At 34.1% G+C, this 23,161-nt stretch overlaps 1 protein-coding gene and 1 pseudogene across 2 annotated transcripts; both read left to right on the top strand.

The window, feature by feature from the left end:
* The first annotated feature begins 275 nt into the window (after positions 1-275).
* Positions 276-7,601, top strand: LOC114313238 (disease resistance protein At4g27190-like; annotated as a pseudogene). The gene is made up of 4 exons (XR_014360836.1): positions 276-3,254; positions 5,458-5,670; positions 6,224-6,267; positions 7,332-7,601. The product of XR_014360836.1 is annotated as a disease resistance protein At4g27190-like (transcript).
* Positions 7,602-10,154: 2,553 nt separating this feature from the next.
* LOC145813207 (uncharacterized) lies at positions 10,155-10,733 on the top strand. The gene has a single exon (XM_082908486.1). It carries the CDS (start codon positions 10,155-10,157, stop codon positions 10,731-10,733), a length of 579 nt encoding a protein of 192 aa, XP_082764612.1.
* Positions 10,734-23,161: the final 12,428 nt, after the last annotated feature.

The raw sequence follows: 23,161 nt of genomic DNA on the forward strand, positions 1-23,161 counted from the left end.
TCATCCACTTGAAATTTACAATCAATGTTACAACAGAAATTCTTGAACACCATAAATGCTGGTTTATTGTTACTAGCTATCTATTTAGCACAATCATTATTTTGTCAGTAATTCAAAGACTGACTTTCTATTATTTGGAGCTGAGTGTGAAGTCAGTTTGCATAAATTAGCATGTTTTTCTTTCTCTTGCTTTTGTAAATCAAATTTGAAATTGCTTTCTAACAGCCATTAGAATCAATATTGAAGTTTTTTTTAGAATTTTTCCTGTTAACTACAATCCTCTTCCGTATTTGCAGGAATGGACTGGTCCTTGGAAAAGATTGGTTTGACCATTGAAATTGTGAAGAATTTGTATGATTTAACTGGACAATGGGCTGGAAATCTCATTAACCTTGATACTAACATGGAAACTCTCAAAAGGAAGACAGAGCAATTGAAAGGCCGAGAGAAGGACATAAATGAAGACGTGAATTATAAGGTGCAGCGGTCAAGGAAAAGACGAAGGGCAGATGTTGAACTTTGGCAAGAAGATGTGCGAAGGATAGCAAATGATGTCCAAACTTTGGAAAGACAAGTGCAAGAAGTAAGTTGGATGAATGTCTACAAACGCGCAAAGTTGGGAAACCGTGTAGTGGAGACGATTCAAGAGGTGGGAAAACAATATGAAAATGGTGAATTTTCTAATCGTTTGCTGCTTGATGATCCAACTTGTGGACACGCCATACCAACAGTGGAATCTTTGGCTGAAACCACAAGTGTAAGGAACAAGGAAAAAATTTGGAATTTCTTGATGGATGATGCAGTTAGAAAAATTGGTGTTTGGGGAATGGGGGGAGTCGGCAAAACAACCATCATGAAACACATCAATAATCAACTTTTGGATGAAACTTGTAACTTTAGTGATGTTGTTTGGGTCACGGTATCTAAAACATTGGAGATAAAAAATCTGCAAAGGCAAATAGCTAAGAAACTGAATCTTAATCTTTCTGATAATAAGGATGAATTACGTACAGCGTCAGAAATACATAACTTGCTTTCCCAAAAGAAGAGGTATGTGCTCATCTTAGATGATCTTTGGAAAGCATTTCCTCTGGAGGAGGTGGGTATTCCAGAACCAACCAGAGATAATGGATGTAAACTAGTGTAAACTACACGATTGTTAGAAGTGTCTAGACAGATGGAATGCATAAATGTTGAGGTGGAGCGTCTCACGGGAGATGAAACACTGAATCTGTTTATGAGAAATGTTAAAGAACATCAGACAGTGCTTGATCCACAAGTGAAAGAAACTGCAGAAAGAGTAGCCAAAAAATGTGCACGTCTGCCTCTTGTAATTGTTACTGTAGCTAGAAGTATGAAAGGAGTGAATGAAATTCACGAGTGGAGAAATGCAGAGCAGATTATGGACAAAGAGAAAGGGATATTTAAGCGGCTTAAATTCAGTTATAGTCGCCTAAAAGATGAACAAGCACAACATTGTTTCTTGTATTGTGCATTGTATCCAGAAGACTATAACATCCAGAGGGAAGAATTGATAGAGTATTGGATTGCTGAGGGACTAATACGTGAGATGGGCAATAGAGAAGCAATGTTCAGCAAAGGTCACGCTATATTGAATAAACTCATTAATACCTACTTGTTGGAAAAAGGTAATTTGAAAGAATCTGTGAAGATGCATGATTTGATAAGAGATATGGCTCTCAAAATAACATCAACTAGTCCTCGATTCATGGTCCGAGCTGGTGAGGGATTAAAAAGAGTTCCACATAAAGACTGGTCTAAGGATCTTGAGAGGGTTTCCTTAATGCAGAACGATATTGAAGAACTTCCTTCTGAACCCATTTGCCCTCGCCTCACCACCTTCCTAGGGCGAGGCAGTTTGTCAAAAGTACTTCCGAATATTCCAGATTCTTTGTTTTTGTGTATGCCTGGTCTCAAGGTGTTGGATTTGTCCTACACTGCCATAGAGTCTCTGCCAAAATCCATCTCCAAGTTGGAGAATCTGCATCAACTGTTACTACGTGATTGTCGTGAACTAGAATATGTGCCATCACTGGAGAAACTAAAGGCATTGGAACATTTTGCACTAACTGGTAGTCAGATTAAAGAAGTACCCCAAGGTATAGAAGAATTGGTTAATCTCAGAAAGCTTGAACTCTCGAATAATGACATCCTAGGTATGTCTCCTTGCTGGAAGTTATGCAGACTCACACAACTCCATTACCTTGAAATTCTGTGTACAGAAGTAAAAGTGTCGGCAGAAGAGCTGTTTTGCTTGAAGCAATTAAAATTTCTCTGCGCTCAGTTTCACAATGAGCAAGAGCTTACCAAGTTTGTGAATTCTGAGCAATGTAAAAGTTTGGAAAGGTACGGCCTTGCGGTGCGAATTGTTGATGAAAGTAACTTTTGCACTAAAGAACGCACACTTCTTTGTGTGTACGACTGGGGAGATTTGTATAGTAATGGAGTAGATGCCGTAGTGCTCCCCAGCGACATAGGCTACTTGAAGATTAGAAGTTGGGACAATCACATTAGCTTATCAGATATTCAGTCGTTAAGGAATGCAAGAGGTTTAAGAGAATTTGTAATTCATGAGTGTAGGGGGCTTCAATCTGTCTTTTCATCGTCATCACCATCATCATCATCATCATCATCATCATCATCATGCTTTTCAGAAGACTACCACATCCCGCTAACAACGATTGAGACATTACGGTTTCGTAAATTACCCAATTTTAGGGTACTCTTTGACAGAGTTGTTCCACCACACTACATCTCATTTAACCTTAAGACATTGGCGTTCTGGTACTGTCCGAAAATCGTGAATATTTTCTCTGCCCTGTTGTTGCACAACTTCCCAAACCTTGAGGCACTTGATGTGTTTCACTGCGAGAATGTGGAGGAGATAATAGTAGAAGTAGAGACGAGTGATCGAGGGGGGCATCGTGGAGATGATGGCAACACAATCACACTCCCAAATTTAAAGTATTTACGTCTAATAAACCTACCAAAACTGAAGAGCATAAATAAGGGCATAATGGTCTGTGAATCTCTGAAAATAATTGCTATAGGGGGGTGTCCCATGTTAAGGAGATTGCCTATTTCTTTGCATATGAATGAGGATGGTGAGCAAGCTTCAGCACCACCTGCTCTTGAAAGCATTACTGGAGAAGAAGAATGGTGGGAATTTCTGGAATGGGATAATCCCCTCACCAAAACCATTCTTCAACCTTTATTCGACGATGGCTACCCAGGTACTTTTGTAACATCATGTTAGATTTTTTTAAGGGTAAAAATTGATGGTAGTTCTTATATTTTAATTTTTTTTTATTATTTTAGTCTTCACAATTTTAATTGATTTGATTTTAAGCTTGAATATGTAATTTTGTTTTAATTTAGTCTAATTGATTATAATTCTTAACATTTTTTTTATGAAAAATATGCATATAAATGGCATGTGTCATATTTTTAATAATAAAATTATAAACTTACTCAACTCAGTGATTATTTTTCTTTAAAAGTAGTAACAGAATTATTAATTGAACCAAATTAAGACAAAATTTTAAATTAAAATTCAAAATTAAACTAATTAAAAATTTTAAGGGCCAAAATGACACAAATAACAAAATGTATTTGCCCTTTTTTTAAATATGGAAAACTGTATTTAAATAAAAATGCCTACAAAATTTTAAATTAGGCCTACATGTAGCCAAGTCACCGTGACACATTGGATTAATTTTATGAAAGTTTCAGATAGCTAGGCTCGAATTAATATTGTCACTCCCATACATGTTTTGGATAAAAGAAAATACCAGTAGCAGATGGACAAATAAGGTTGCTAATTATCATTGTTGATTACTTTCACTTTATTTTTCAAATTTTTTATTTTAAATAAAAATACTACTTCGCATGACCCCTAAAAACATTGCTGATTACTCAAAACATTCTTTGTTAAAACTAGGGTTCAATTTTGGTTGGCCTAATATGAGCAACCTAGTCTAATTTGAAATTTTTTAGAATTTAGATTATGATTTTAAATTTGGTCAAGGTTTGAGCTACATTTAACAGCCTAATACGGCTTAAATTTCACAACCCAATCAACTCGAATTATTTGTTAATATATAAATATATATAATAAATTTGAATATTATAAATTATTGATTATTTTCTCACTGTTAGATTAAATCATATTGCATTTGTGAAGGATCTGCCATTATATTATTTCTGAAAATGTAACAACAAACACTCAGCACACAAAAGTTCAAGCGTACACATGCACAGATATAGATTTGGATTCCCCTCCAATACATTAGAGGATGTTTGTCTGGGCTCATGAGATTAACTACGGGTCCCATTTTTATAATTTGAATCATTTATTTTGTCAGACTCTTCGTATTATCCACACAAAAAATTACTTAATTCGATAATTGTAGCCTATTTAATTTAAGTTGTTTCAAAAAAAAAAAAAAAAACTAGACAATAGTATATTTTTAAAAATAAATCATTCATTTTTTTAGTGATAAACACAATAAATTGAATAGATTATGAATACCAGATCGATCTAATTCTTTTATATAGATGGTATATACGAAGAATCTTACAAAATAAATCATTTGAATTATCAAAATAAATCTATGGTGGTGACCACATCTAGTTCATATTATGAACTGGAGGAGTCCTGGTCTCATATACAAGACCAGACATTGTTATTTTGTGAATTTTCTAATAAAACATGCTTAAAGTTGTGCAAATTCTTGTAGGAATAATTTTCAATAATCCTATAATGAAATGTGAGAAAATAAAGTTAAATATAAAAGTAATAATAAACTCAATTTGCTGGATACTAAATCAGTAAAAATAAATTTTTTTGACAAGTAATTTTTTTTTTTTTTTTTTTTATATAAAAGGATTACCAATATTATTGTGCCAGCAATCACATATCATCACTCAACGGAGAAATACAATAAGAGACATTTTAACAAAAAGACTAGAAGTTGAAAAAACATTTTAAATACACTTCAAAAGTTCTAAAACCAATTAAAAAAACCTTAATCAATCTTTTTTTGGAGTTGAATGGAAAAATTATATAAATGGCGTTCAAAATAGTGATACTCAAAAAAGAATATAAAAATAAATGATACATTATATTTATGGTCTTTAAATATACATTTTGTGTCATTGTGTTAAGTTTTAATTTTATTAATTTCGTTATTAAAATTTTAATTTATATTAACTTGATCTTGTTTAAACTCAATAGCTAAAATAGTTAATAAAATGATAATAAAATATACATATGACTTTGGTTCTTAAAGTTTTTTTAATTTTGTTAGTTTGTTCTCGAAACATTTATGAGAAAAATAAAAATAATTTATAATGTTGAGAGACAAAATTAGCAAAATTGAATGACATATATGCTTTACATATCATATTTAAAATGTATAATCATTTCGTTAACAGAATATGAAGATGTCTACGAAGACGAAGATTACCTCGACGAAGAAGTAGAAGAAGATGAAGACGAAGATGAAGAAGAAGAGGAGGAGTAGGATATCTACGAAGACGAAGATTACCTCGATGAAGAAGAAGAAGATGAAAAAGAAGAGGAGGAGGAGGAGGGGACTGAATCTCTTGAAGGAAATGAAATTGAATAATATTGAAATCATCATTAAGGTAATTCAAATCCCTTCTTATTTTACATTTCCACTCCATTTGGATTGGGTAATTTGGTGAGAAAAGATAAGAAATGAAGAGAAAGAAAACTCGCATGATTTCACAGAGTTATTTGAGAGTATGTTGGGATTAGAGTGGTTGTTTGGTATTAGACCAATTTGGTTAGGCTTATAGATGACACTCACTTATTAGGCTTTTGATTAATTGATTTTACTCAAAAAGAGAAAAATACCCCAAGAACAACATGATCTATTCTTGTTTATTTTGACAATCATATGAAGGTAGAAACAATTGTTCTTCCCTTGTTATACTTATTTTCTCCAAAACTAGTCAGTTTTGAATGAGGTATGGGAGTACTAACCTTATTTATAAAAAATTTAGGTATACAGAAACTAACCACATAAAATACACAAAACATTCACATTAGTGTAGATTCAATAATTTATGGGCCCCGCACATGTAAATATTTTATGTAATTTATTTATGATTTTTTTTTTTTAAATACATAGAACCACTATTATTTTTATAAGCTTGTTGAATTCCTTGCTTACAGTTTTCGATTCGTGAACTCTTGAGTGTGGATTCATTTCACTAGAGGTAAGTCATCTCATACCACTTCTAGAATTCTTTTTACTGCATATTTTGATTTGAAAATGTTTAAACATTGAGTAATGAAATCACCTCTTAGTTATGGATACAATCTCTTCAAAGATGGGTAAGGTTGCATACATTTTGTCCTCTTCAGATTCTATTTTAGTCGGAGTCTCGTGGCCCGAGTTGTTTTTGTTTTTATATAAATATTTTATAAGATCATTGTGGAATCATGTACTTTATGAAGGATATGAATTTTGTTTGACAATAATGTGAACCCAAAGCAAATGGGAGTTAAATGTTGACACATAAGCTACTTTCTTTTGATTTTTGACCATGGAGCTAAATGTGGTTTTGGCTTTTGTCACTCGTTACTATGGTTGCGTTTGCTAAAACATGAGTTTGTGTTTATCAAACCCGTTGAGTTTTGGATTGATTGAATTGAATTATTGAATTTGTTGATATATTGAATAGTAACACCATGTTTGGATCGTGGGGTAAGAATTTTTTTTTATTTATTGTGGTCTCTCCCATCTAGTTGAGTAAAGAAAAAAGACATGTTTTCTCACTATCATATCTAGTTTGGTAAGAAAGCAAATCATGTGAGAGAGAAATTTGAGTGAGATTTCTTTTTATTCTTTTTTATATTAAGGGGTAATCTTGGTATTGTAAATATTTTACAACCAATCAACTTGTTTCTCACCAAATATCACAACTTTCGGTAAGAAATCAAATAGTCAAAATAAGAGACTTCTCTTTCTCACTATTTCTCACACTTCATCTCCATTTCTCACCTACTTAAATCTTTTCTTTTCTCACCAAAACTATATGATCCAAACGAACTGTAAACCCTACGAGTTGTAAAATTCTATGATTATGGAACTCACCTTATTGGAATGATTTTATGTTAAATATTAACTAAAGTACATGACATTTTCTTTACACCCTTGAATCACAAAAAACTATATAATTGAAATTTTTCTTTTTTTTTTTTGTATACTTGATTCGACTAGTTGTTGGAATAGTTAATTATTGAGCTATCAAACTGATTGTCTTCCTCTTGATTACAGATCCAGAAGAATAGTGTGGTGCAAGCGATGGAAGTTATTATTGGGATAGAGCGCTACGAGTAGAAGTTATTTTGAATTGTTTTGTTGAGACATTAATTTAAATTATAGAACTCTTGTTTGCTTTGATGGAGGCAATTAATCTTTCTATTAGTCAGATTATGGAACTCTAGGCTGAGCATGCTCTAAACATTAAACTAGCTAAACTGAATTTGTGGATTGTTGTTGAGACTTTTGGTATTGTGGATTAAAGAATTACTGGTTGTGATTTTATCTCTTGATTGCCATGATTATTTTGTGGAATGCAATTGAATTGTGTTTCTCACCATCTCTTTTTTGCATGCTCACAGGGTGCTGTAAGTCATATAGGTGTGTGAGATTGTCACATGCCTAGCTTAGTTGGCTTTGAGGCGCGACATTCTTTCTTTGTTTTTCAATGTTGTATCGTTATTTATCTAAGTTGATGCATGAATGGTAACAGAAAGCAACCGTTATCATTAATTATGTGAGGGAGCTTACAAACATCAATCTCTAATTCAGACCATTAAGATTGGTTTCTTTCAAAGAAGAAGCACAAGACAGGAGAGTTGATGACCATTAGTCGCAAAGGTGCTCTAAAAGTGGCCTCTCCTATGTGTTTGCATCAAAATACTTGTCAATATCAGTAGTGATTTAGTTGCTTGCCCTTAAGACCCAACTCAATGCTTGCCCTTAAGACCCAACTCAACTAATTTTAGGTATCCTTGGCTAAAATTTCTCATCCATTATGTTAGGCTTGCACAAACTCTCTATTTGACCTGGTTATAGGAAGGGTGAACAAGGTTTTGGCTTAAATTTCTATAAATTTTATTGTCTACTAATCAACCATTGTTCATTCTTTTTTGTCTGAAAGACTGGTGGTGCCTGAAAAATCATGGCAAAAAGTTGTTGCAAGCTGAAGTTTGGGGATTAAGAAACAATTGGAACATTAAGTTCTTATCAAAAAATAATGGGTCCAATTATAACAAAAAGTATAGTAAAGAGGTTTAGTTGCCTGTAATAGTCAAAAGTCAGTTTGATCAATATCTACTAATTAGCTATGTAAGCAGAGTTTCATAATTCTCTGCACATCAACAAAAACAGAGCAATGCTACAAATGAGAATTGGATGTCAACCTTAGTGTTCTTGGATGGTTTCCCAACTTATGACAGACCAATAATATAACTTAAATTTTTAGAGCATACTAGCATATAAATTTAACTTAATAATGGCGAGTGATTATGTGGAATAGCGCATGCAGAAATTATTACAATTATAGTTGGTATTGAGGTTAAATAAGTATTTTAATAAATAAAATCATTGACATTAGCAAAATTAGTTAGTTGACCTAACGGTTAAGTAATAGAAGGGTATTCGTGGGGCAGGTAGAACATATGTTTCTTTGCATGTTCCTTACAAGTTTATTTTATTCACTTTGGTTGATTCTGTACCTCAATCTAGGCTGTGCAAGGCAAAAGGAAAGTCTTTAAAATTTGAAGTTCCACACTTAATGGAAGAAATGTTTTTGGTGGATGCAAGACTTGGAACCCCCCGAATTTGTATTGTTAGATGAGCCTATAGGAGTGCCAATCAACCAAGCCACTAGATTTGAGAATGAGGCGTGATGTAATAATTAAAAGTATATTGGACAGTGGACGAAGGATTCAAGGACAGAGTATTCCATGTTCTAGAATTTATCTATTTAGTTTTAGTTGAGTAAACAAAGGACCCTGGTCCATAATAATTGATGGTTGATCTGATATATATAACAACAAGCAATTGCTCTTACTTTAATTTTCCGAAACTAAGAAGTAAAACATAAATATATTACCAAACTAGAGAATTCAACAGTAAAATATTATTCTTCTTAGTCTGTCACTTGTGCCTTCTTTCTACTAGAATGGAGGGGGAGTAGAGAGGGAATAGAATTCAAGACATGAACATGCTTTTGAAGGTGGTGGGTGTGGAACTTGTTGCCAATTCTCTCTCTCTCTCTCTCTCTCTCTCTCTCTCTCTCTCTATATATATATATATATATATATGTGTGTGTGTGTATGTGTGTGTGTAAAGATATTTGTTTTTTCTTTTTGTTAAAAAAAAAAACTGAATTGTTTCAACTCATGTTCTCGAAGTATGTTGCCTCTGTGATTGTTTTTAGGCAAATAATTGAGGCAAGTTCAATTCAGTATTTAGAAACTTACTTTTATCTCTGAAAATTCAATCTCTAAAAATAGTGTGCAATGTACTAGCAAGGGAATTAGTTTCAGCAAAGTGGTTCTTAAAAAAGCAAAAACAAAAATAAAAATTTCAGCATAGTTGCCAGTTTTTCGTGGAAATTTCTGAATGAAGACATTCCATTTGCATTCACTTTTAGTAAAATGTAGCAAGTAGCAACAAAAAATATGTTATTGATACACAAGAATTAAAATAAAATAGTTGGCTCTTAGAGGTTTGTGGTTTTAGACGTCGAATGGTTCCAAAGTATGATATAGATCTTATTCTTGTTTGTGTTTCAAATCATCCACCTACCTAAAATTTAAAAAAATTTGAGTATAAATTCTTTAACAACATAAATGCTGGTTTATTGTTAATAATCACTCTTGTCAGTTTTATAAGGCTGATTTTCTATTAGTTTGAGGCGAATGTGAAGTCAACTTGCCAATATTAGCATAATTTTGTTTCTCTTGGTTTTGTAAATCAAAATTCAAATTGCTTTCTAACAACTGTTAGAATTGTTATTGAAGATTTCTTTAGGATTCTTCCTGTTAACTACAATCCTCTTCACTATTTGCAGGTCTTGGCCACACCATGGAATTCTTAGGTCCAATTTTTGAATTTGGGAAGAATGTTTGGGAAGCAGCTGGAAATTGGGTTGGATATTTCAATAGCCTTGATGATAACATAAAAAATCTCAAAAGGAAGACAGAGTACTTGAGCAGTCATGAGAATGACATAAATAAAGAAGTGACTAATGTAGAGCAACAGTCAAGGAAAAAACGAAGGAAAGAAGTCGAAGTTTGGCAAGAAGACGCGCAAAGGGTAAAGGGTGATGATGTCCAAACTTTGCAAAGACAAGTGCAAGAAATAGTTGGATGGAAGAATGTCTTGTCACGCGCACGGTTGGGAAAGCTTGTTGTACAGACGATTCAAGAGGTGGAAGAAATGCAAAAACAGGATAGATTTTCTAATGGTTTACTAATTGATGATCCAACTAGTGGACAGGTCATACCAACAGCAGAATCTTTTGGTAAAACCACAAGTGCAAGGAACATGGAGAAAGTTGGGGAATACTTGATGGATGTGATGAGGTTAGAAGGATTGGTGTTTTGGGAATGGGGGAAATCGGAAAAACTACCATCATGCATCACATCAACAATCGACTATTGAATGAAACTTGTAACTTTGGTGATGTCATTTGGGTCACAGTATCTGAAGCGTTCAACATTAGCAATCTACAGAGGCAGATAGCCAAGGCACTGAATCTTAATCTTTCGAATTATGGAGATGAAATAAGAAGAGCATCAAAATTACATAACATGCTTTCCCAAAAGGAGAGGCATGTGCTCATCTTTTATGATCTATGGGAAGCATTTCCTCTATACAAGGTAGGTATTCTAGAACCAACCAAAGATAATGGATGTAAACTAGTGTTTACTACACGATCGTTTGAAGTGTGTATGAAGATGGGTGCATAGCTGACGAAGTGGAGCTTCTCACGGAAGATGAAGCACTGAACGTATTTATGTGTAACGCCCTCGAAATCAAAACGTTAAAGCCCATCAACATAGACATGCATTGGTAATAAAGATAAACATTCTTCTATTCATCAGAGTAGTTCCTTACAAAAGTATTACATGTTAACAATAAAAGCAAATGCCCTACGGGCTTACAGCTTTCCAAGTTAACACTTGGTTACAAAAACAGAGTACTAGCTCAATACATATAAAGCCCTTGGCTTGAATTTACATGTAATACACCAAAAAGAAAATAAACAAAACAATCCGCCTGTCTCTAGCCTCCCAAGCTATGTCCTTGGAGGTGGCATGCTACCTGTACCTGAAAATGAAGTCCCATAAAGGGTGAGCCACAGCCTAGTAGAGATATGCTAAACACAATATGAGCAATGACTAAGACATTAGCAACTGATAAATGTTCAATTTTCATAAACCAATTCATAATCCATTTCCATTTCTTATCAATTTCACAATTTCCATCAACGGCTCAGAACCTGGCCAACCACTTATATGAGACAAAGACTCATATTTAACATTTTCCATTTTTACAATAGATAAACACACTGGTTATATCAATATCTCAACAGATAAGCATACAAGCTGTATCCACTTTTCAACAGATATGTATATTAGCTATATCAACACTTCCAATGACAAGCATATGAGCTGTATCAACACTTCCAAAGATAAGCATATGAGCTGTATCAACACATTTTTTGACAAGCATATGAGTTGTATCAGTGGAGTCCATCCCCTATCTCCTCCTAAACAACATCCGGTTTAGAGGTCCATCCCCTATCTTCCCCTAAACCGTGGAGTACATCCCCTATCTCCTCCCACACACACAACATATATACACAAAGATCATATACGCAATCAATCAATACATAACGTTAATGTATTCTATCAACCGTCATACTCAATGACATATCCAATTGATTAGTTTTAGTTTGCCTAATCATCATGCATTGTCTACAACAATCAAAACTACCCTTCACCGGTAGCCCAAGCAATTATTTCTAAACAAATAATAAATGCTCCAACAGATAAAATATCAATGTTTTCAAAAGTGAGCGATTAATAAATCCAACTCCACTATTCAACCATATTATGAACCGATTTCATTATTTCCAACTCAATTCCATAAGTTTACAATTTTTTTCCAAATTAATTATGCCAATTAATTTATACAACAAATTAGGATTTTTTACCCCATTTCCCAATATTGACCCAATGGCCCAATATCAACAACCAACAACTATATCATCACTTTGAAACCCAAAATACAAGTTATGAACCCAAAATCACAAAACCCTTTTTACACATTTTGAAACCCTAAGTCCCAAAATTTCCCAAGTTCAACACTCTATCAAAACAACTAAAAATCTAGGTCAAAGACCATAAGAGTGAGTAGGAATCCCTACCTCAAAAGATGACAATCAACGAAGAAGATGATAAAAACGAACTTGCTCCAAACCATGAGTTTCTCGGATCAAAAGATAGCTCTCGACGATCAACAACCTTTTTGCAAAGGCCAAAGGTGAGGAAAACACCCTAGCTAAATCAATATCTAGAGAGAAGGCAAGGTTTTAGAGAGAGAGACTCTCAAATGGCTCTTTCGGAAAAGTAAGAGAGAGAAAGAATGAGAAAAAGTGATTTAAAACTGTCCCACAGTCAATTGATATACGACATTCTCGCTCGAGCGGAAAACACAACGCTCGAGCGTCAAGAACAAAAACTAGGTCCGCTCGAACGCAAGAAGACCCGCTCGAGCGCCAAGACACAAGAATAAAGCACATCCGCTCGAGCGCGAAAACCAGTCCGCTCGAGCGTAGATTTTTCCCTCCCAGAACTTACACCGAAAAGGTACTACCCACTCGAGCGTCAGAATACCCGCTCGAGCGCCACCGCTCGAGCGTAAAGAAACCCGCTCGAGCGTAAAAATCACACCTGTAGAAGTTTTGCAGGGACACGAAAAACTGGGAGTGTGCAATCCCCGCTCGAGCGTAAGAAGACCCGCTCGAGCGGACCGCCTAAAAACTGGGCAACAAGGAATTGAAACCAAGACCTAACCAACCTGTAACAACCCTGCTCAAAACATCCTAAAACTCAATCAAGCAGAATTAAAAGACGACAACAAGATAGATTCAACTACCAACTTCACGGAACCTAGTCCGGAACACAACAGAATAGTAAAGGGACAACCGGGATCGCTATATTATGAGTAAGGTTGAAGGACATCAGACAGCGCTTACGTCAAAAGTGAAACAAATTACAACAAAAGTTGCAAGAGAATCCCTTGCAATCATTACTCTAGTTGGAAGTATGAGAGGAGTGAATGACATTCACGAGTGGAGAAACGCACTAAATGAATTGATTAGCTCGACAAAGCAGATCGTGGACAAAGAGAATGGAGTATTTGAGCAACTAAAATTTAGTTATAGTCGCCTAAAAGATGAAAAGCTGTAACATTGTTTCTTGTATTGTGCATTGTATCCAGAAGATCATATTGTTGGAACAATCTTCTGTGAAAAATAAATAAATTGAAACAAATCAAACAATTAAAATAAATTACATATCGAATTTATTTTTACCGAACTGAATGAATATTCAAAGACCAAGTCGAGTGTGTGACACTCTGTCCTTAAGACAGATTCGCCCCGTTACGGTGCTTACGAATAAATGCCGTCTATCTCCCAAGATACAATGATCTTCACAAATTGTAGTAGCACTCCAAACAACTTATACGGCGAACAAACCTTGTGTTCTATACTCTCTTTAAATTTCCTAAAGACTAATATGAAGAATTTATGCAAACAGATAAAATCTGGACAACAAGAAAATGTATTTTTCTGTCTATTTTCTGGTTGCAAAAGACTGCAGAAATGGCCTCTATTAATAGGCAAAAGAACAGACCCGAACAGGTACAAAAAGGAAGTGAACAGGTGTAAATTCAACCTGGACAGATACTGTTTGAAATTCAAACAGATCTGTTGGTAACTGCTAGACAGTTTCAGCAGCTTTAAAACTGTCCGGGTGCAAACAGTTTTGGACTGTTTAATCTGTTTGAATTTCAGACTAGAAATGGACAGAAATCTAGAATTCAAATTTGAATTAAATTTCCCGCAATAATTTTTGATTTTTTTTCAAAAAATTAATATAAGAACCGACCTGACCCACAACCCATACCCACACCCGGGCCCAGCACGGTTATGCCAATTGGTCGGACGGACGGACGGCGACAGTGGCACGCGTGTGCATATGTGGTGGTTTGGGTTAAGGTTCATTTTATCCATAACTCCTCCCTTCTACAAACTTGGAGTGCTCCTTGGGGCCCAACCCAAGTATTGTCACCAAAAGCTTATATACACACAAAAGCTCTCTTAAAGTTTCAATATGGGATAATTCATTTCAAAGAAACTCACATTTACTTCTTTAATTGTCCATTCCACGAATTCGAAAACGACGTCAACTTCCCATTCACTCATAAATGGTTTTGATTAATCGTATTTACCGTGTGACTTGCCATGCGGCAAGGAACATGTCACCTCTTCAGACCCACCTCAAAAGACGTTTGAGACCCACTCAACTTTGGGCTCAAAGTTGGCCTAAAATAAGCTTTATAAAATCAATTTTTTCCAACAATCCCCCACATGAATGGAATTTGACGGAGAGAAAATGCAACAGCGTGATCTAATTACAGAGAGTACAGAAATTGGAAATATTCTGCAAAGGATAGGTAGCTTTTGGCTTTGAACCTTTCCTTGTAAGACACTATCAGATTTACTAGCTAACCAGTAAACATGATGTCTTGAACTGTTCAGCCGTTTGTGTGAACCAAGACAATAGAACTCACACAGTATATCACCAGACACAGTTTAGTTCTCACTATTATGTTCATTTTGGCCTTGAACAACCTGGTCTTTCATGAGTGCTCTAAAGACTTGTAACCCTTCACAAATCTCATAGAACCGACCCAGTTCATACTCACATAGGTGATTCTTATGAAGAGTATCCTACCATACTCCACTAGGTTTACCTAGATATAAGAACCATTAAAATTTTACTTAACCTAAAATGCTGTTGACATCACTATTTCATCCTATAAATGGGTAGGAGTTGGACTCCCTAGTGATTCTTCTGAGTCAATCACAACTCGGTTGTCCCTTTGAACCCAGATCTTGGGATCTCCAATTAACTAGGTTGGGTTGCCATTGTGGTAACTCTTATTTAATAGGCTATAGTCCCATTTCCCTCAATGAATTCTCAACTAACTCTCTTGCTAACCATTTAGTTAGTGGATCCGATATGTTGTCTTTAGACTTCACATATTCAATGGAAATAATTTCATTAGAGAGTAGTTGTCTCACGGTGTTATGTCGACGACGAATGTGTCATGACTTACCGTTATACATATGACTCTGTGCTCTACCTATTGCTGATTGACTATCGCAATGTATGCATATAGCAGGCACCGATTTTGGCCACATTGGAATATCTTCAAGGAAATGGCGAAGCCCTTCTGCCTCTTCCCCAGCTTTGTCTAAAGCTATGAATTTTGATTCCATAGTAGACTTAGCAATGCAAGTCTGTTTGGAATATTTCCAAGATACAGCCGCATCACCAAGAGTAAAGACATACCCACTAGTGGACTTTGAGTCTTTAGTATTCGATATCCAATTTGCATCACAGTATCCTTCAAGTATTGCTGGATATCTAGTATAATTAAGCCCAATGTTACAAGTAAATCGGAGATATCTTAGAACCTTTATAATTGATTTCCAGTGTTCTACTCCTAGATTACTCGTATATCTACTTAATTTACTTATTGCATAAGCTATATCAGGGCGAGTGCAGTTCATCAAGTACATTAAGCTTTCAATAATTTGGGCATACTCTAATTGAGAAATACTTTCTTGTACATTCTTTGAAAAAAACAAATTAACATACACAGGTGTTCTAGTAAAATGATCATTATCTTTGCTGAATTGGTCAAGTATTTTCTCAATGTAGTGAGATTGTGACAAAGCATAACCTTCTGATGTTTTGATAATTTTCATACCAAGAATTACATCAGCAATGCTCATGTCCTTCATGTTAAAATGTTTATTCAATATTTTTTTGGTAGTTTTAATCATGTAATTATTACTACCTATGATGAGCATATCACCCACATAAAGACATACAATGACATAACCTTTGTCTGTATTTTTAATATAAACACATTTGTCACACTCATTAATTTTAAATCCATTTGACATCATTATCTTGTCAAATTTTTCATGCCATTGTTTTGGCGCTTGGTTTAAACCATATAATGATTTAACTAATTTACACACTTTCTTTCATTTTCCTGGAATAGAAAAACCTTCTGGTTGTTCTATGTAAATTTCTTCATCTAACTCACCATTTAAGAAAGTGGTTTTCACATCCATTTGATGAATTTCTAGATTGTGCAAAGATACAATAGCAATTAGCATACTAATAGATGTTATTCTAATAACTGGTGAGTATGTGTCAAAGTAATCTAGACCTTCTTTTTGTCTAAATCCTTTGACCACAAGTCTTGCCTTGTATTTGTCAATTGATCCATCCGCTTTCATTTTTCTTTTGAAAATCCACTTGTACCCAAGATGTTTATAACCTGGTAGTAAGTCCACTAATTCCTAAGTGCGATTTTGCAAGATGGATTCAACTTCACTATTGACAGCTTCTTTCCATAAAGGAGCCTCAGGACTGGACATAATTTCTTTAAAAATTAAAGGCTTATTCTTTAACAAAAAAGTTAGAAAATCTGGACTAAAAGATTTTGAGGTTCTAGCACGTTTACTACGCCTAGGTTCCTCTTCATCAATTTGATCTTGCTCTTGATCATTACTAGTAATAGCATCAAAAGATCTTTTCTTATTACTAGTCTCTTGTCCAATCTTATTCGGAAACACATGTTCAAAGAAAGATGCATTCCAAGATTCAATAATAGTATTTACATGCATTTCGGAATGTTCTGATTTATGAATCAAAAACCGATATGCACTAATATTCTTGGCATAACCAATGAAAATGCAATCAACTGTTTTAGGACCTATCTTAGTCTTTTTAGGACTAGGATAATCACTTTAGCCAAACACCTCCACACTTTTAAATATTTGTAGGATGATACTCTCCCATGCCACAATTCATAAGGTGTTTGATCCATTTTCTTTCGGGGTACTTTATTAAGTATATAATTAGCAAAAAGTATTGCTTCCCCCCACAAGTTCTGAGGTAATCCAGAACTTATTAACATGACATTCATCATTTCTTTTAAAGTCCTATTTTTCCTTTCAGCAATTCCATTTTGCTGAGGTAAGTAAGGAGCGGTGGTTTGATGAATTATTCCATGTTCTTTACAAAATTCACCAAAAGGTGATTCATATTCACCACCTCTATCAGTTCTACGTTTTTTTATTTTCTTACCAAGTTGATTTTCAACTTCATTCTTATATTGAATGAAAGTTTCCAAAGCTTCATCCTTGGTTCGAATTAAATAAACATAACTATATCTAGTATAGTCATCTATAAAAGTGATAAAATATTTTTTCCCACCTCTAGTTTGAATTGATTTAAAATCACAAATGTCACTATGAATTAATTCAAGTGGTTCCGTACTTCTTTTAATTGAATGAAAAGAAGTTTTGGATAACTTTGCCTCAACGCAAATTTCACATTTATGATTTGAATCAATGTCAAATTTAGGTAAACATTTCATATTAATTAATCTACGCAAAGATTCATAATTAACATGTTCAAGTCTACCATGCCATAAATTTGAAGACTCAAGCAAGTAAGAAGAAGATGTATTTTTATTAATAATTGAGAGTACAACGGTCATAACATTCATCTTAAAAAGGCCATCAGATATGTAACATTTTCCTACATACATCCCAATCTGTAAGTACAAATTTATCACTCTCAAATACTAGCCTAAACCCATTCTTACTCTACAAAGATCCGGAAACAAGATTCTTGCGAATGTCCGGTACATGCAACACATTGTTGAGAGTGAGTTCCTTTCCAGATATCATCTTCAGAACAATCTTCTTTGTCCTTCAACTTTGAAAGTTGAGGAGTTGCCATAAAAAGTTGTTCACTGTTGTCCGCTATAGAATAAGATGTGAACATCTTTTTTTGGCACAAATGTGGCAAGTAGCACCAGTGTCCACCCACCATTCTTTAGGATTTCTGACAAGATTTGCCTCGGAAACAACTGTGGAAAGATTAATGTCATCAACACCATTGGAAATTTTGTCCACTTCGATCATGTGGGCTTGAGCAGGCTTCTTGCTTGTTCTTCTTTTGCTTTTGCCTTTGCTACGGCAATCTTTGGCCCGATGTCCCTCTTTGTCACAGATATAACACTTGCCATTAAACTTGTACTTTTTAATTTCCCCTCCCTTAGAGCCTTGTGATGAACTTTCTTTAGAAAACTTTCGTTTCTTTGCTTTTGGAGCATGTTCCACCACATTTTCCTTAGACTCCATAGGATGCTTACCAACCTGCTTTTCAAAATTGCGGTTGTCCTCCTCAATCCTCAAACGCACAATCAATTCTTCCAAAGACATTTCTTTGCGCTTATGTTTGAGGTAGCTTTTGAATTCTTTCCAGCCTTGTGGTAATTTCTCAATTAAGGCTGCAACTTAGAAGGATTCACTGAGAGACATGCCTTCTGCGTATATGTCATGTAGAATGAGTTGGAGATCTTGAACTTGGCTGATCACAGTCTTAGAATTAACCATCACAAAGTCCAAGAATTTGCCAACCACAAATTTCTTTGAGCCAACATCTTCTGTTTTGTACTTTTTCTCCAAAGACTCCTAAAGTTCCTTTGATGTCTTGATAGGACAGTAGACGTTGTATAATGTGTTGTCAAGTCCGTTCAAGATGTAGTTCCGGTAAAGGAAATCGGCATGTTTCTAGGCATCGACCGCAGCAACCATTTGCTGGTCAGTTTCATCCTCGTTCAGAGTTGGAGCATTCTCATAGAGAAAATGAGCCAGGTTTAGAGTTGTAGGATAGAACAGCATTTTCTGCTGCCATCTTTTAAAATCAATTCCAGAGAACTTCTTTGGCTTCTCACCATGATTTACCGGTACTGTCACAACATGAGAGAGGGTTAGCGCAATTACAATCACCATTCTCGTACTCGTTTGAACATTTGTTTCAGTAGCCATGAATTCTAAATTATAAAACAAAATTATAATTAGAATTTATACTACACAGAAAATTAATTCAAATTCACAGAATTAAATTCTATAAAAATAAAAGAAACAAGAATGTAAATTTTACTTTTCCAATTAATTTGGAAATAAAATAAAATTTTATTTAACCAAATTAATTCCACATAGAAAATTTAATTTCTGTAACACTTCAATAATTAAAAAAAATGAATTTATTTTTAATTAATGAATACTCAGAAATTATTTAAGAAAACCAAAATTAATTTCTGACAAACTTCAAAATAAATATTCTAAATTGTTAATGACACCAGTATATTACTACTAGTTGTCAAAGAAAATAGACAATATATTACTACTATCTGTCAAATAGTATATTACTACTATTTGTTTTTCAACCAGAATATTATTTTGTAAAATCACAGAAAATAATTTCTGTAAGAAGAAGAAAGAAGAAAGGAAATAAACGAAAATTTTTATAAACAGAATAATTCGAATCTGTCTTAAGATTGTTGGAACAATCTTCTGTGAAAAATAAATAAATTGAAACAAATCAAACAAATAAAATAAATTACATACCGAATTTATTTTTACCGAACCAAATGAATATTTGAAGACCAAGTTGAGTGTGTGACATTCTGTCCTTAAGACAGATTCACCTTGCTGCGGTACTTATGGATAAATGGCGTCTATCTCCCAAGATACAATGATCTTCACAAATTGTAGTAGCACTCTAAACAACTTGTACGGCAAGCAAACCTTGTGTTCTATACTCTCTTTAAATTTCCTAAAGACTAATATGAAGAATTTATGCAAACAAATAAAATCTGGACAGCAAGACAATGTATTTTTTTTTTCTGTTTTCTGGATGCAAAAGACTGCAGAAATGGTCTCTATTAATAGGCAAAAGAACAGACCTAAACATATACAAAAAGAAAGTGAACAAGTGTAAATTCAAACTGGACAGATACTGTTTGAAATTCAAATAGATCTGTTGGTAACTACTAGACAGTTTCAGCAGTTTTAAAACTGTCCGGGTGCAAACAGTTTTGGACTGTTTAATCTATTTGAATTTCGGACTAGAAATGGACAGAAATCTAGAATTCAAATTTGAATTAAATTTCTGGCAAAAATTTTTTGGAAAAAATTCAAATGAATTTTGTCCAAAAAATTAATATAAGAATCGATCCGACCCACAACCCGCACCCACGACCAGGCCTGGTCGGACGGCGGCGGCGGCGCGTGTGCGCGCGTGTGGCGGTTTGGGTTAAGGTTCATTTTGTCCATAACTCTTCCCTTCTACAAACTTGGGGTGCCACTTGAGGCCCAACCCAAGTGTTGTCACCAAAAGTTTATATACATACAAAAGCTTTCTTAAAGTTTCAATGTGGGACAACCTATTTCAAAGAAACCCATATTTACTTCTTTAATTATCCATTTCACGAACCCGAAAATGACGTCAACTTCTCATTCACTCATAAATGATTTTGATGAACTGTCTTCACCGTGTGACTTGCTATGCGACAAGAAACACGTCACATCTTCGGACCCACCTCAAAAGACGTTTGGGGCCCACTAAATTTTGGGCACAAAGTTGGCCCAAAATAAGCCATATAAAACCAATTTTTTCCAACACATATCATCCCTAAGAAACATCTCATAGAATATTGGATTGCTGAAGGACTAATAACCAAGATGGACAGTATGGAAACAATGTTCGATGAAGGTCACACTAATAAACTCATAAATACTTGCTTGTTGGAGAGTCTTGCCAACATATGCAAGGAAGTATTCAGGAGTACGCATGATTTGGATAAACTTATGACAAACAGCTGGTTAGTGAGTCTTATCGACGAAAATCAGGGAAAATATGCGAGGATGCTTGATTTGATCTGGAATATGGCTCTGAAAATAACATCAGCTGGTCCTCGATTCATGGTTCGAGCTGGTGAAGGATTAGAAGGAGTACCGCATGAAGACTGGTCTGAAGTTCTTGATAGGGTTTCCTTAGTACACAACAACATAGATGAACTTCCTTCTGGACCACCAATTTGCACTCAGCTCACCACCTTACTACTGATAATGAATGATTCAGAAGTATTACGGATTCCAAATTCTTTCTTCACCCATGTGCAGTGTCTCAAGGTACTTGATTTGTCATTCAGCCATACAATCTCTGCTAGAGTCCATCTCCAAGTTGGAGAACTTGTATGCACTGTTACTAGAGAATTGTCGGCAACTAAGTTATGTTCCTTCACTAGAGAAACTGAAGGCATTGAAAGAGTTAAAACTGATTGAAAGTCAAATTGAAGAAGTACCTCAAGGTATAGAAGAATTGACCAGTCTTAGAAATCTCAACCTCTCCCGGAATTACAGCCTACGTACGTTTCCTTGCTGGAAGTTACGCAGACTCTCACAACTCTAATGCCTTGGAATTAAGAGAACAAAAGTTGAAGTGTCATCAAAAGAGCTGTTGGGCTTGACACAATTAAAAGTTCACGAAGCCCAGTTTCACAATGTGAAATCTCTGCAATGCCAAAGTTTGGAAAACTACAGTCTTGTGGTAGGAATTGTTGATAAAAAAGACCAAGATGATGAACAAGAGAAATACTATCCTGAAGCATCAGAAGTTTGTATCTACAACTCCAAATATTTTAGGAGTATTGGTGTAGGTCATGTAACGCTCCACAGTAACATAGAGTACTTGAACATTAGAAGATGGGACTATCACATTAGCTTATCAGATATCCAATCGTTAAGAGATGTGAGAGATTTAACAAGATTTATAATTGAAGACTGTGATGGGCTTGAATCCATCTTTTGATCATCATCCTTCTTAGAAGGGCATAATGGTCTGTGAATCTCTGCAAGAAATTCATATATAGTGGTGTCCCATGTTAAGGATATTGCCTATTTCTTTGTACATAAATGAGGATGGTGAGCAAGCTTCTGCACTACCTGCTTTTCATAGAGAGGAAAAATGGTGGGAATCTCTCGAATGGGATGATCCCCTCACCAAAATCTCTTTTCAGCCTTTCTTCTCCAATAGCTACCCTATTTGTACTCATTTGAGTGAAAAATATATTTTTTTTCATCAAATTTGAGTGAAAATTTAATTCAAAACTTGATCTCGTATAGAACACTGTGATCTATACCCTTTTTTTTTTTTTGGAATAAAATATTTTTGAAAAATTCTACTTACCCTAAAACTTGTTTTAACCATTTTATATGAAAGAAAATCATCCTTGATCATTATTCTTTTTGAAATTTTATGAAATTTAAATAAATATATCATTGTTTGAAATTTGGTGAAAGATTTGTTTCATCATTGATTTGGTGTAAAATTTGTCACTTCTTTAATTTGATTTCTATAAGTTTAATGAAATGATAGGAACTCATTTTTAGCTCTTCATTTATCAAACTTGAATTCAATCAAATAATTACTAAATGATCGGAGATGTTCTAACTTATAAAAATTTAAAATTTAAAAAATAGTTTTTCTATCTTCAAAAAATTTATTCCAAAAAAATCAGCTTGTTTGGTTTTCGAATTCAAGATTCACTTTTCAAAAAATTTAATTTTTTTATTTTTTCGTATTTTTTTGTTTTGTTTTATTTTTTAATATTTTAAATAATTTTTTTAATTTTTAGATACAGCTAACATAAAGACACTTAAAAATTATAATATTTGTGAAAAAAAATCCTTAAAAAATTTACTAAATATCAAAAATTCAAAAAAATACGAGAATTTAATATATTTTCGTATTTTTGTGTATTTATTAATTTTTTACAAATATTTTATTTTTTAAATACATCTAAATAAGGTATATTTAAAAAAATAAAAAATATATTTAAAATTTTAAAAATTA

This window comes from Camellia sinensis, chromosome 2 (assembly GCF_055761805.1).
Source record: "Camellia sinensis isolate YWXY chromosome 2, ASM5576180v1, whole genome shotgun sequence".
Classification (NCBI taxonomy): Eukaryota; Viridiplantae; Streptophyta; class Magnoliopsida; order Ericales; family Theaceae; genus Camellia; species Camellia sinensis.